The sequence below is a fragment of the Lycorma delicatula genome, chromosome 9 (genome assembly GCF_047948215.1).
Source record: "Lycorma delicatula isolate Av1 chromosome 9, ASM4794821v1, whole genome shotgun sequence".
Lineage (NCBI taxonomy): Eukaryota > Metazoa > Arthropoda > Insecta > Hemiptera > Fulgoridae > Lycorma > Lycorma delicatula.
This window is the reverse complement of record NC_134463.1, coordinates 62800128-62816010: the sequence shown is the minus strand read 5'-3', so window position 1 is coordinate 62816010 and position 15883 is coordinate 62800128. Positions and strand designations below refer to the sequence as shown.

The 15883-nt window shown below is 29.2% G+C and overlaps 1 protein-coding gene across 1 annotated transcript in view; it reads left to right on the top strand.

The window, feature by feature from the left end:
* LOC142329964 (sodium-independent sulfate anion transporter-like) overlaps nucleotides 1-15883 on the top strand; it is a 270984-nt gene that overhangs the window by 232819 nt on the left and 22282 nt on the right. Inside the window, exon 5 of the mRNA XM_075374952.1 lies at nucleotides 14214-14503. Within this exon, the coding sequence (XP_075231067.1) occupies nucleotides 14214-14503 (290 nt within the window). The remainder of the gene's footprint in view (nucleotides 1-14213; nucleotides 14504-15883) is intronic.

The following is a 15883-nucleotide window of genomic DNA, read 5'->3' as shown; positions in this document are numbered from 1 at the left end:
TTGCCTCATCACTAAAAATGAATTTGTTTAAAAAATCATCATCCTGTTCTAACCTATCCAGAATGTCTACAGTAAAATCAAATCGTCTCACTTTGTTCTGTGGATAAAATTGTTTTACACCTGAATTTTGTACGCAGTAAAACGTAGCCGTCTTTTTAACACATTGTGAAGAATTGTCGTAGAAATGCCCTAATGGTTAGAACACTTCCTCACGGATTTCTTCGGGCTATGAAAGGAACTTTCTTGCACTCTTCAATCGTTTTACCAGAGACTGATGGCCGTCCTGGATATGTTTGCTTCAGTAGGTTGCCTGCTTCTTTGAGTCGTCGGTCCCCGAATGTTATTTTCATGCGAAGGGGCGTGTTCATTATACATATGACGGTATTCACATCTAACATATGTAACTGACTCAAACATAGCAAGCCAAAACACACATTGAAATCTTCCTATTCACCGCAAATATGATGACTAACGCGCACGTGCTGCTTGCGCGTACTGGAAACACAACGGGCATGAGCTAGCTTTCTCGTACATAAACTTGGAGTATTTCTCTTTCATTTAACGTACAGTTTACCTCTCTACAATGCTTTGATCCAAAGCTATAACCATTTAAAACATCATATTATTTTACGGAAACTATGTATATAAAATTGCTAGTTTCATTTGTACGCTATAACTAATATTAATAATTAAATTGGGGAACAAAACAGAATTTCTTTTTGTCTCAAGATACGTGATTTTGATAGTATTTTTTTTCCTGAATTCAAATATGTTATCGGTTTTCCTCCAACACGCAAGGTTTCCGAGAAACAGGCATTTATAATTTCAGACATTTTAATACTTTCTGCATTCGTAACTATACAATATTCAAACATTTGATTTACCTATAAAGTAAGAAATGACGATTTTCTGCAACATTTCCCCTGTGGAGCATCCCTTTTGATGCTCCAATTATTGTTCCGATTATTGTTAAACCAACAATAATCGGTCAGCATATTAAGATTCCTTTTGCCGTGATAGCTCTTTTCCGTAGCTGAAATCTCCTGATGAAAGTGTTCCCCGTGCTCATCGCTCACTGCGCCAAGATTTTCCGTAAAGAAATTTACGTGAGGGTCCAGAAAGCGTACTTTTAAGGACATATTACAACCCAAATTTTTATAAGATGTTATAAGATTGTTGACACTATCACGGTAATTTTCCACCTTTCAATTTCCCAAAAAACTCTTAACATTTTTGAACGCCTGCCAAGCTGCTTTCTCCAGTGGATTCAATAGTTTCTCAACTTTTCATCATGATTAGTGATCGTATTTGTGGACCCACAACAAATATTCCTTCTTTAACTTTTGCATCACTAATTTAAGGAAACTTCTGTTTTAATTACATGAAACCAGGCGTATTTTCCATGGCCTTGACGAAATTCTTCATTAATCCTAGTTTGATATGCAACGGAGATAGATACACATTTTTAGGATTACACAATGGGTAATGTTTCACATTTTTCTGTTCAGGAAAGAGTGATTCCCATTTAGGTCATTCTTTTCTAATGAAATGGTTTTTTCTCACTTCAAATCACCACAAATATTCCATTCATACAATGTATATTGAAGCTTTTCCAATATAAATTTAAAGTTTTCATATGTTTCTTTCATACTAGCAGAGTGAGCCACTGATGGTACTGATGGGAATTTAATGCCATTATGCAGAAGCACAGCTTTTAAACTAACTTTACAGGAATTAATGAACAAGCGCCATTCTGTTGCGTTATGTTCATTACAAATTGTCTCCATAAGAGAAGAAATGTCATTACAAAACACTAAGCCATTTTCTTCAGAAATATAGTCTTTACATTCCGAATGACAATTACGATAAGTACATATCTTTGTATTCTTTTGAAGAAGATTCTACTATCCTTTTAGCCGCAAAGATTTTCTTTTTGGATAACATTACATCTTGTATGAGAGCTGTTAAGATTTTCCAGAATCAGTAAATGAAGCTCAAATAAACTACTTTATTCAAAAATTGTATCACAAGAATCTGTTTCTTTTTCTTCCTTACTTCCATCAGAGTGAGCTCTCTTCATGTAATGTCACATGTTCTGAAGGCTTTGGTATGGGCAATTCTTCGCAGTGTGGAACTGGTCTCATTGCAAATTGCAAGTTAGGGTACACCCCTGTATGTTTTGATGTATCCTTTTAATGTTTTTTAAGCAGAAATAACTGTTGGGTTCCCTCCAAATCATAGGTATAGCAAATGGCATGTGCCATTTTTCCATGCAGTGAGAAGCCTAGAACACGATAAACAACATGTGTGTGGGGCCAAGGCCCTTGTTTGGTTCCCCGACTTTACAACCAAAATAAAGTTTATAACACCTTTTTACTAATGGGGTAAGGGTTCCGCCTTTAGGACTTAAGCGTCACTTCACCGCATACATAACAAAAATAGTTAGAATGATTTAAACAAACTCTAGGCATTTTTTAACTAACGACTAATTGAAAGAAATAAAATGAAAATACGTAATATACAATAATTCAGACACACAAAGCACTCACAATGACGTGTTTACTGGTTCATTACTATCTCACAACTGGCAACGTTCTGATGAATGTGTGCTAGACTAGATCACATTTTTATATGTCTAACACGTCTGAACCTGCAGAACAGTAGCAACGCTACCGTTTGAGTTAGCTCATTTGATTCCATCATATGTGCAATGCTCTAGGAGTTTTTACTCATCAATGGACAAATGGACGACAAAAAGTTTTTAAATATTTAACAAAATTAAAATAACAAAAAAACTGTGAGTGATGGAGAAATTCCAAATACATATTTGAAAACAGGATAAAAAACTGCATTAAGTATACCTATTGGTACTCGTAAGACAAAAATCATGTTGACTAGTGTTATTAATGTGTTGAATAAATAAAGTGAAATTATAAGAACGTTGAATAATGTTTTTAACAAAATAAAGCCGATAAAAAAACAATAACGTTATAAATATCAATTTTATTGTCAATTTTTCTTTAAATTTCTACATTTAGAACTAAAAATTAATGATTACTAAATTGTTGGTAGTTGTTTTTAATTTAACGCCGATTTCAAAAAGACAAATTAAAAAAAATTGAAAAAATATAATTTTTAATACTTAATACCAATTTGTTTCTTATTTTAATTTAGAATTTTAATACGCCTATAAAAACCGCTTTACGTATTAAAACTATCTCATTTTAATAAATTCAAATATGATAAGCCTGCGTCTTTATAAGAATATGAAAAAAATAGTAAGAAACAGAGAAATGAAAAATGGAAAACTGTTATACAGGTATGATTTGAAGCTCTCTGGAATATAAGAATATATATTATTTTTTAACCTTAAGTTTTCCAATTAATTTTGTTAGATTTCCACGTGGAAATTCTTTGAATATCACAATGATATCAGCCAAAATATATCAATATGATAAAATAATTTAATAATAAACAGTAATGACAACATAATAAAATAAAATCAACTTAAAATTGCCATCGTAAGTATTTTTTTGTTACAGAATTTTCCACTTAAGTTACCTAAAAAAAACCTTCAAGAAAACCATCAGGGGACTTTCCTCTACTAAAGAAAAACTATTGAAATCGCCTCATTTCGTGAAAATTAGAGCTTTAACGTAGCAAAAACAAGGATTAAATTTAAAACAGTAATTTATTGGTCTGCTAAAAAGAAAAAGAAAATATAGTAATTAACTAAAATATTTTTTAAATCGTGTGAATAAAAAAAAAAGTTAAAAAGATAACAGGGAATATTAACTCTAAAATTATATTAATATTCTATTTAACTTTGTTAGCAATTAAAATCATGTAAGATAGAAAAAATTATAAATCCGACGTAAAATGAAACCGGATGCAAGATAATACATACGTTCATTTATACCATAATTTTTTTCAGATAATAAGAAGATGCAAAATAAATCCTAACGGAAAAGGTCAGGAAAAGCTTTCAGATAGAATTAAATAATTGATGTCATCAAATTAATTTTTTTTTCTTTGTTATTGTAATTCTATCTCTGTAAACTGCTTAAAAGAAAAAAAATAATATCCGTCTACAAATGTGTAACATTAATCAATTCCTTTAAAATTGTAAAATAAAGTCCGTCTGTCAAATTACTGAAAAAGTCAGCACATTTTTTAATGTTTTATAATACGATATTATTATATTTTGTTATTGTTTTCATTATTTTTTTTTTAATAGTTAATATTTAAAAAAAAATCATTATTAATAACAATTAAAAATTAACTTTTATTAGTTGGGCTCATAGTTAATATTTAAAAAAAAAATCATTATTAATAACAATTAAAAATTAACTTTTATTAGTTGGGCTCACAGTTTCTCGGTTTCTAGTATGATGCATTACTGGTAATGAAAATTACATAGTAAGTCAGTTTTTCAATTCCCGAAATTAATTTTTCAATTTTATTTCAATTAGGCTCAACATAAGTTGAGATGTGAGGAGACGCTCATCCTGACCCCCGTAGGAGAAGACACCCCCGTCTTATGACTATCCCAGTGGCCACACCATCACAACGGTTCCTAGTCTTGATGGGCTTTACCGGAAGTCGTCTTTTAGACCCTCTAAACTTAATAACACACCACAGCCATCAGCTTTCCTCTGTCAGGATGGCACCGATGCGTATGCCTTCGGCAAAAATTTTCATCAGTGTATTTACACAACCCATTATTATTATTACCTTCGTTTAGCCTCTCCCAACCACGACCACCTACCAAAACTTACACTCTCAACTATCAAATTAACCGATTTGTGAAAGCGCAATCCCCGCGCCTTCCTCTAATACCGAGGGTTTCACACAGAAACTCTTTTTATATCTAACTTCAACTAAACTACATACTCAGATCATTACTTGGTTGAGTCTTTAAACACCAAAAATACTACCTAATACCAACAAAACAAGTGTTGATCGCAACAATGACTATTTTGTCCTACAATTCAATTTACTCCAAGTCTTTTTGATTTACTTAAAAATCAAGAAACAGATTCACAAATCTAATAAGCCTCTAATGAAAAATACCCTCTGTGCTGTGGTCCACTTTCAGGAGGAAGGTCAACGCCTACCACACCATAGTTCTCCACACATCCATCTCATCCTAACAGTGAATATCTCAGCTAACCGGGGTTCGATGTCACTAAAACGCCTATCTTGGCGAAGTAAGCATCCAGGCAGGCTCCTAGTCACCCGAATTGCTATTCTATCTATATATCTAAGCATCATACCTCCCTCAGCCATCCACCGCAGGGCTAAGAATCTAAGGAAGCCAGCAACTACGTTCCATCATTCTCTTTCGGTTTTCCAATTAACTTGGAGATCAAAACCAGAATTGTTCCTCGCAAGCTCTCTGGCAACTTTAATACGTTCAGCTTCATACCTAGGGCAGATACGACAAGATATCATTAATGGCCCTACACTCCGGACACAAGCCTAAATTAATCAAACCAAATCTGGCCAACCTATAATGAAAAGCATCATGTGGGTTCTCGAAAAATGTCTATATGTGAAGCATTAAATTTTAAACGAAATAAAAAAGAAGGAATGTTAGTTTTAACCATTTTTAATTTTTGTATAGCCGTGCAAGAAATTAAGCTTTAACAAAATGAAATTATTGTTATTTAACATTTAAATACCTAAGTCACTCGGATGATTTAGAGGTGACATTATTTCTTAACAGTTTTTGCCTCATATCTCGAAAACATATTGACCAAAAGAGGTGAAATTTGGCTACATATATCTCAGCTTTGATTTCTGACACTCAGACAAGAGAGCATCTCGGTATTCACACTTTTTTTAGTGATCTATGATTGTTTTTATTTTTAGTCTTGTTGATCAACATTTCACCAAATTGAGCCAAATTATTTAACTATAAATAAATATAGTTTATGCTCACTAGTTGAACAGACTGCAATGTAAGCCTAAGGAAAATAAATAAATAATTATGTTAAGTGACAATTGAAGTGCAATGGCACATCCAACTAACATCTAAAAATATATAAAATAAATGAGAAAATGAGATATATCAATGAAAGAGGCTGCAACAGAAATTCTTACATAATTTTAAAATAAATTTAAAAAAATTTTATATAATGGCATTCTTAAGTAATAGAAATTCTCTCTTGCATACATTTTATTTAGTTCCATTAATATATTTCAGTTTTATTTTACAATACTTTTAAAAACACAAATATTTTTTATAAAGTGAGATCAGTGCTTGAAAATTAATTTTTCAAATTTAAACATGACAGTATTTTAATAACATCTAATACATAAGCACATATATATGTTTTTTTTAATTGAATCATATACATACACCGTAAATCAATGCATTTAAAAATCTGTGCATAAAAAAAAATGTCTTAAATCCATATGGATTTTAGTAATTTAATTACACATCCCAGGTTCTGGAATTCATTTGTCATTTTTTAAGATCATACGATTTTTTTCATTTTAAATTAATTTTTAAATTTATAATTTACTTCAAATAAATTAATAATTTTCTTTTAGAATATTTTATAGTGCAAAATAGTTATAATTTTACCAATTAATTATTAGCATATGTATAATTCTAATTTGTAATTATCTGAAATTTATCAAGAAAGTAAATTAGGACAAAAGTGCTCTGTTCCCCATAAACATTCAATTAATTAATTAATATCTGTTGTAGTGTTACGAAAAAAAACATATTTATATATTTTGAAATAAATCATGTTCAAAGAGAGTTGACAAGATTGTATAGTTCAATGAGAAGTAAACAAACATTTGTAAGAAAGTTAATTCACATGTGTGAATAAGTTAACAACAGAATAGTGAAAGTTGCGCACGTACATATATACATATGAAGAAAGTTACTGAAATTGTATAGATATTAGGCGAGAAGTGACTAAATAAGAATAGCATTTGTTATTTAACTGATTAAAAGCTGTTAGCAGCAGCACTAATATAAAATTATATTACCAAAAAATCTTATGAGACAATAAACTATCAAGCTGCTAAGCTTTTTTTTGATAGTCATTATAAAAATTTAAATTATTAATTAATTTTTCTTATAGTTAACATAATTAACATTATTTGTATCTAAATTTAACTTACTAAACTACCCCAACATATTCAGATGAACAGATCATCCATTTCGTTATCCTTGATCCCTTCTCAAGGATCAAATTTTTTTTGGGTGCATGAAGAACAACATTCTTCGTTCTGAGGTTGCAGGGCGTGAAGAGGTTGTGCATTCTTGGTATCTAGCACTGGGAGGAGCGCCTGTGAACCAACTCGTGAAACCAGAGACTCTTGTTTACTGACTGATGATTACACAATAAATTTAATGGCTTAAGTATCTATCGAGTAAACATTACCTACTCCCAAAAACCAATAAAAAGGCTTAAGAAATATTTTAATTACGCTTTAGTAATTTTTAGTCTGGCCAGTTAGTATAGTAAGTATTATTATACTAGCTTTTAGATCAGCTGCTCTCAGGTACAGTTCCAAGAAGTTCAGGTATTTTCCATTTATCATTTCATCATTCCTTGTTAAAATATTTGTAGTAGTACTACAGACGTCAATATACTAAAGTAAAAAATAAAATAAAACACTTCCAGCTATCAGCTACATAACCTTCCTAGGTTATATTCTAACTATGATCACCTTAACGAATAACTAGGGAATACCTATGTTAAATTCCAAGTGTGAAGTTGTACCTGGAAAAGAAATTAAATAAAATGCTGACAAACAATATAGAACTGTTTGTGGGATATAAATTATAATTTTGAGGGCGTTCTAAATTTTGTGGATTGCCATATTAAGTCTGAAAGTTGGCAGCAATCTATAGAAGTAGGGAAAGGTGTTTAATTATAGTAAATAAAAGGATAACCATGATTGTTGGTGTGGATCCATGGATTACTTAATTCCTTGTTAAAATACTTGACTACCAGACCATCTGATCGACTGATTATGAAGTAATAGAAAGCATAGTTTTATTTACTTGAAGCCTCAATCACTAATGTGGTGTATGTTCAACACCTAGTCAGAAAACAAAGTTCCTGGTCACAAGGTCAGAAAGCACACAAGGTCACTCCCCCACTAAGCTCCATGCATGTACTAATCATGTAAAGAACATTATCTCTTTATTTCCTTATATGAAGTAAAGGAAGTACTGTGATCACAAAAATTTCGGTTTTCAAATTTCAACTGAAATGTGTCTATTTTGACCAATCCTGAATCCATTTTGACTAGTTTTGGCATGATCTCTGTATGTACATACGTACGAACATATGCATCTCGCATAACTCTAAAACAATGAGCCATAGAATGTTGAAATTTTGAATTTAGGACTGTTGTAACATCTAGTTGTGCACATCTAGTTGTTGCATTGATTGTAATTGACTGGACAAACTGTCCAAAAAAGCCCAAATTCCCAGAAGGTTGGATTTTGGACTTTTTTTAACTACAGTAATAAACCCTCATTGAGGGCTTTTCAACGATATATCATAAGTGGTACTTATTTTCATTGGTTCCAGAATAATAGCCAAATAAAATTTTAATTAATGAAATATTTGGATCTTACAAGGGGAAGACACATCAATTCAAATCCGATTTCCTATATATATATATATATATATATATATATATATATATATATATTTTTTTTTTTTTAATTTAAAATATATTGTTTTATTAATAATTATTAACCTCAGATTGTAAAAAAAATTGTACAATAAATAATAATTCAATAATAACAATAAAAATAAAAAAAAATCACAAGTTATTAGTGAAATAAAATTCTATGTACTTTTAATTTTAATTCAAAAATTTTTACAGATGTTAATAATTATTAATCCGATAAGTTCTCACTTACACCACATAACTACTTGAGCGACATGAAACAAAATTAATATGTAAACTAATTTAAAATGCTGATATGAACACCACAAAAAAACGTAATGGAATGCGGTCTCAACCACAATGCAATTGCATAACTGTCCACTTTATTAAAGAATTGAAGATCATATCTCACTCTCAAATGAAATAAGTGTAAATGAAGTGCAGAAAAAAATGTGTATATGTAATTTAATAGGCGTACAAGGAAGTCATGTGGTATCCACATCATCACATCAGATCTTTTATTAACGTTTTCTTATTAATAATCAAAATGATGAGAAAAGAAAACATTTACTATCATCATCACATGTTTATTTGCCCTTAGATAGGTCCCTTACATCCTTACATCATGTCCATCTTCATTACATTGTCCACCTATATTCTCAGCTAAACTTTTGAGTTCCTTATAGCTCCCGTCAACCTGATAGATCATCTACAATTTTCATTTCTGACCTCTGTTTTTTCCACCGTCCACTTAAACTTCTCCTCTCATGACATATCTCAGCCAGTTAGCTTTCTATTCTGAATTGTTCTGATTATGCTTTATTCTTGTTTACTCTTCTCATTACTTCTTCATTTTTCACCGCTCTCTACATTTCATTTTTTCCAACCCTTCCTACATTCAAATTCCAACAGCCTTCTCTTTCTCTTTTTCTTAGAATCTAATACTTCACAACCAATTTATTCCAAATATAATAGTTTACCAAATGATCCCTCGAGTTTAGCTCCATATTACTACATAGTAATTTCAGAAGGCTGAAATAAGTAGTTTAAAGCAAACTGAATAAACCAGTTCTTATAGATCATGTAAAGTAATATAAACCTGGGTACCGTTCCATTTGGTCAGGTAATATTACATTTCTTGTCTAATAACTGTAATTGTTGATGCATTAAAAAATTATTTTTTTTATTTTTTTATATTTCCTTATTAAATTTCACAAAAACCCTAGTTTTATCCTTATTAAATTTCAGGAAAAGCAAATTTGTTTACCCATAATGAACTGATACTATGATAAATTTGTCCAATAAAATTTTATTTTATAAATTAACCAAATTATACTTGGGTAAAAATATTTACAAGAATTTCTCAAAAACAACTTTTTTTTGTATTAAAAAACTATTTGAAACGGAAAAAATATTTTATCAAATAAAAAAATCTAGAGGTCATGGTATTTGATAAAGGAAATGACATGATTTCATTCAGCATATTTCCATCATAAAATGATTGTCATCAATAACAACAAATAATAATGATAATAAAAATAACAATGTTATTTTTGACATAGTATTTGTAAAAAGAAATTAATTTTTTCAAAAATTGCAATCTATTTTAATATCATTTTAAACTAATTATATTAAAAAATATAATTTTTCAATAAAATTCACTCTTTTTTTGTTAAAAATAATAATTTATTCTCCGATAGAAAATCCCTTTGAAGCAAGAAAAAGATACTTTTTTCTCCACACGTAAAAAATTTTAATTTATAAATTATTAATTTCATTATTGTATATTTAAAAAATTATGAATACTGGTACTTCAAGAAGAGTGCTTGATAATGTTCAGAGGGAAAAAAGGGAAAACACGTTAAGTCATAAATTAAAAACAAGAATTTTGCCAAAACTAGTAACTGAAGGACCATCATATAGGTCCCCACCATTAATTGATCCTTCTTTCCAAAAGAAAATTCCCCACTATTGGTTTTGTGGATGTGAAAGTCTGACCTGCTAGGTTCTCTATGATAAGGATCCCAGAACCTGAAAAATCAGAGCATCCTTGGTATCTAATAGGAGGGTGTTGCCTGACCAATTTAGGAAATGTGCTTCTTGTCTGGTGATGCATAATAAGCTAAATGGTTGGATTTTCCATCGGGTAAAATTGGGCTTCCTAATCATAAAAATATATATATACATATATTCTTCAATTTCGCTTTTTTGTTCATCTTGCATTATATTATTTTTTTCTTATTTAATAGTATAAGAAATAAAAAAAAGAAGTAAATTTGTAAAAGTAACTTGCTGTATTACTAGATAAAACCACTTGATCAATTAGCTGTTCAAAGAATTAACTTTATACAAATTTTACATCGTTCTAGAGATGTCAAGTCCTCTTATGACAAATAGACTACAGTAAAATCTTCTGTAACTGAGATTTTCAATATTATATCATTTTTAATTCAATTAAAAAATATTTATTATTTTCAGAGATATGTCTTATTAATTATGTTACATTAATTCGGTTTATTCTAGTTTTAAATGTAGAAATTTCATTACATATGTATTTTTTTAAATCATTTTATTATTATAACATATACAGTTAAAATTTAATAATACTCAATTCAAATAAATAAGAAATAACATTGTGCATATTTTACATAACAAATTAAGATTTCATTATCATGCATTTTTTACAAATTGTCAAATTAAAAGACGAGAAAAATCAAATTTATAGTAACTGCATAACTGCATCATTCATATAAGCATTAAACATGAACAATTAATATATCACATGAAAATCACCTAAAACATTTTGTAAAGGGATATTGAAGAAAGTTTTTGTTCTGATTAAGTGAGCACTGAATGAGGGTTGCACAAAAACAAAGAGTTGAAAGATTTAATGGATGATAAAAATATAGTGAAGTTAATCAACGTGCTTAGTGCATGTAATATGATTGGAGGAATAAAGAATGCTAAAGAGAATATAAAGGAGGGACTTTATCAAGAAAAAATGGATGGATGAGACATAAAGAGATTTGATGGTAATAGTAGTGAGGACCTGAAGGAAGTTAGCTGAAGGTAAGACTGGTTCAAAGGCATATTACAAAAGATCAAAATTTATCAAGAGCTAATTAATAAATATACATACACAGAAAAATCATGAAGACTGAAAAATACTAAATTGAGTAAATAAATATAACAGAGAACATATTTTATATTCCCTTCTTGCTGTTTAATATGAAAGAACAGCATTTTTAAATTCCTCTTAAATCTGATAACTACCATTACAATAAAGAAGACTTAACCTGAAGAATCCAGTGTTTAATTCCTAATAAATAATATAAAAACTGAAACAAGGTTATCAAAAGTTTAATAGGTTATCAAAAACAACACTAATTAATTTGTATTGCATTTAATTAAATATTGGAAATTATTTTTATTCCTAAAAAAAAAAGAAAAAAGATTTAGTTATAACAGAACTGGTTTATGTTTGCTATAGGAAAGGAAGTTTCCAGTTTACCAGTCATAAAATTTGTACATAAAAATAATTAAAATCCATTTTATAGCTTACTATAAGTACTAGTTAGGCTACTTTAATTAGACGTAAAAAAAAAGATGAATATACAACTTTTATTGCACACTACTCATATTAGCAAAATTTATTAACGTAAAAAAAAAATTTAAAACAAGATAATAATCATCACACTTATAAGTAAGCTAATGAATAAAGACTTATGAAAGTTAAAATTTATTAAATAGAAATATTTCCTAGTTTGTTCAATAAAATACGAGATATTTAAATTTCAGTAACATAAATATTACTAAAATTTATTTACTTTCAAAAATTTTTTAATTATCTATTTAAAATTAATGAAATGAAATAAAAATAAATTAATTAATTTAATGTATATTGCGGTTTAAAAACCTGAAGAAATGGTGTCAGATATATCAGTGGAATTTAGAGAAGCATGATGAAGAGGAGGTAAAGAAGATTTTTGAGGAGGACATCGCAAGAGGTCTGAGTAAAAAGATAAAGTAGAAAATGTAGAAGAAGAATGGGAGAATGTTAAAAAGGAAATTTTAAATCAGCAGAAGCGAACTTAGGCAGAACAAAGAGAACTGGTAGAAAACCTTGGATTTCAGACGATATATTGCAGCTGATGGATGAACATAGAAAATATAAGAATGCTAGTGAAGAAGAAAGTAAAAGAAACTATAGACAATTAAGAAATACTATAAACAGGAAGTGTAAACTAGCAAAAGAAGAGTGGATTAAAGAAAAGTGTTCAGAAGTGGAAATAGAAATGAACATTGGTAAAATAGATGGAGCATACAGGAAAGTTGAGGAAAATTTTGGGGTACATAAATTAAAATCTAATAATGTGTTAATCAAAGATGGTACACTGATTTATAATATGAAAGGCTAAGTCAATAGGTAGGTGGAATATGTTGAAGAGTTATACGTTGGAAATGAATTAGAAAATGGTGTTATAGAGGAAGAAGAGGAAGTCGAAGAGGATGAAAGGGGAGAAACAATACTGATATCTGAATTTAAGAGAGCGTTAAAAGATTTGAATGGCAGAAAGGGTCCTGGAATAGACGGAATACCTGTAGAATTATTGCGCAGTACTGGTGAGGAAGCGATTGAGAGATTATAAAAAACTGGGGTGTGATATTTATGAAAAAGGGGAAGCTCCGTCAGACTTCAAAAAGAGTGTTATAGTCATGATACCAAATAAAGCAGGAGCAGATAAATATGAAGAATACAGAACAATTAGCTTAACTAGCCATGCATCATTAATCTTAACTAGAATTCTGTACAGAAGAACTGAGAGGAGAGGGGAAGAAGAGTTAGGAGAAGACCAATTTGGTTTCAGGAAAAGTATAGGGACAAGGAGACCCTATACGTTTTAACCTCATTTTAAACTTTGTTTTCAACAAGTCAAAAATTTATTTTAAAAAGAAAGTTTGGGTTTATAAACCTCATTGCACGATTCCTAATCTTTTGCAACTAAACCATTTTCATGCAGCTTATATTCGCAAGGATTAAATTTTGACATATTCATTTGTCATACTTGTTCATACATATTCATACTTTTTAATCAAAGGTTACTACCAAACTCATCAGGGTTCCTTAGAACAATGACTGCACCTAAATCAGTAATCAAATCCCATATTCTAGAGAATTTATAAATTATTATTACAAATAGAAATATTTATAATGATAATAAAACAGACAAGATAATACATAAACATAAAACTGTTTTCTGTTTTGTATTTATTACGTTAAAATTAAAATGAACTCTATAAAATTATTATTAATATGTACAATAAAATTATATAATAGGTTTACATAAAATATAGTTGAATTTCGTAAAAAGTTGATTTCAGGAAGCTGTAAAAATTTTACTTAATATTTCTTCTTTAAATGAAAAAGTGTAAGTGTATGTGTGTGTGTGTGTGTGTGTGTGTGTGTGCGCGCGCGCGCGCGCATGTGAAAAGTTTATATAAAAACTAAAAAAAAATTGTCATGCTACATATTTTTAAAATAACTATTTTTTTTTTTCCAGAAAACCATGTATCGGTCACCTTACCAATAACGGATACTAAAGGAAAAGGAAGTGGTAACAACAGCTACAGTAACGGAATAGGATTTCAAGAAATTGTACGCTGGGCAGGAAACAGAGCACGACGTAGTTGTACAAGAAAAGTATTAAATAAAAGGGTGCCTGTATTTGGCTGGCTACCTCATTACTCAGCATGCACCGGTATAGCTGATTTATTAGCCGGTATTACAGTTGGTTTTACTGTTATACCGCAAGCAATAGCTTATGCAAATGTTGCTGGACTACCGGCCCAGGTAAGAAATATGAAAAAGCTTAAAAGCTTGTTTGAAATAATTAACCAAACATAATTTTATAATTAAAATATTTTTATTACATTAACTGATTTATTGATAAACTGAAGACGGTCAAAAGGTGCCAAAAACTTTCTGATGATAAGTTATTAAAAATATTTTATTTATAAAATCACAGCTGTAAATAATTTTCATCATCAACCATCACGGGTAAAAACAAAGCAAATATCATTTGACAATTTGTATAAAAAAAAAATAGTTTGAGGTTAAAAGTCCAAATGATGTTAACTGCAATATTTATGGATAAATATATACAGATGCAGCAACACATAACAAACATTAAATAACAACAAAGGAATAAACTTTTGCACATACAAACATATTAAGACTGGATGCAAATTTTACTCATAGAATATATAAGCCATGAACTCAATACAGATGAACAATATGAAATTAACAAATATAATAAATTTGACAAAAAACGTAAATGTTTAACAAATAATACAGAACAATATACTACTTGGCTCAGTATTACACGAATTTCGAAACTAATTTTTCTTTTTAACATTACATTTTATAAAAATTAATATCGCTTAATAAAAAAGTATTTGTACTAACTAAATATTCATTAACCTATATTATTAATTCTGTAACAGGAATGTTTAATGCTTACATGCTTAATGTTATAATAATTATCTGTTCGTTAGTAACCTTTCTATTGTTTATTTTGTCACTTAATGTTCAATGAACTGAATTATAATTCAATGTCAGATAGTAATTTTTGCAACTTCATCACTAATCATTCAATTTTGATTGATCTTTTATTAAATTATACTTAGATCCGGGTCGTTCTATGCTTACTATCATTATCAATTATAAAAGGACTTTAAGAAACAAATACAACGTAAAGACTATATAATGATTTAACTTCATAAAATTAACTATTAAGAGATTTATTTGGTTTTTAATGTAAATTTTGGTGATTTATTCTGGATTCTAAGTTTGATATTCAGTAAGGTTTGACAAGTTAATATTAAATAAAAACTCATGCACAGTTATATTCTTATAATTTAAGATAGTCACTACTGTCGATTAAACTTATCAAGAAAGTAATTATAATCTTTTTTTAATTATTTACATTGAAATATTTTCTACCGAACCTCATCCTGTCCTTAAGATATAGTTATATAAAATTTAATATAAATGAAATGTTATAATGAAAACATAACTCTAAAAAAAGTCAGAATGAGTTTTTAAGATAAGAACTGGGCTGTCAGATTGTTGTTTGAGACCCATAAGTATGAATTGGGTAGACCAGTATTTAGGAAATTAAATATATTAAGTAATTCTCATGTTTTATTTATGAATGCACAATCTCTGCTA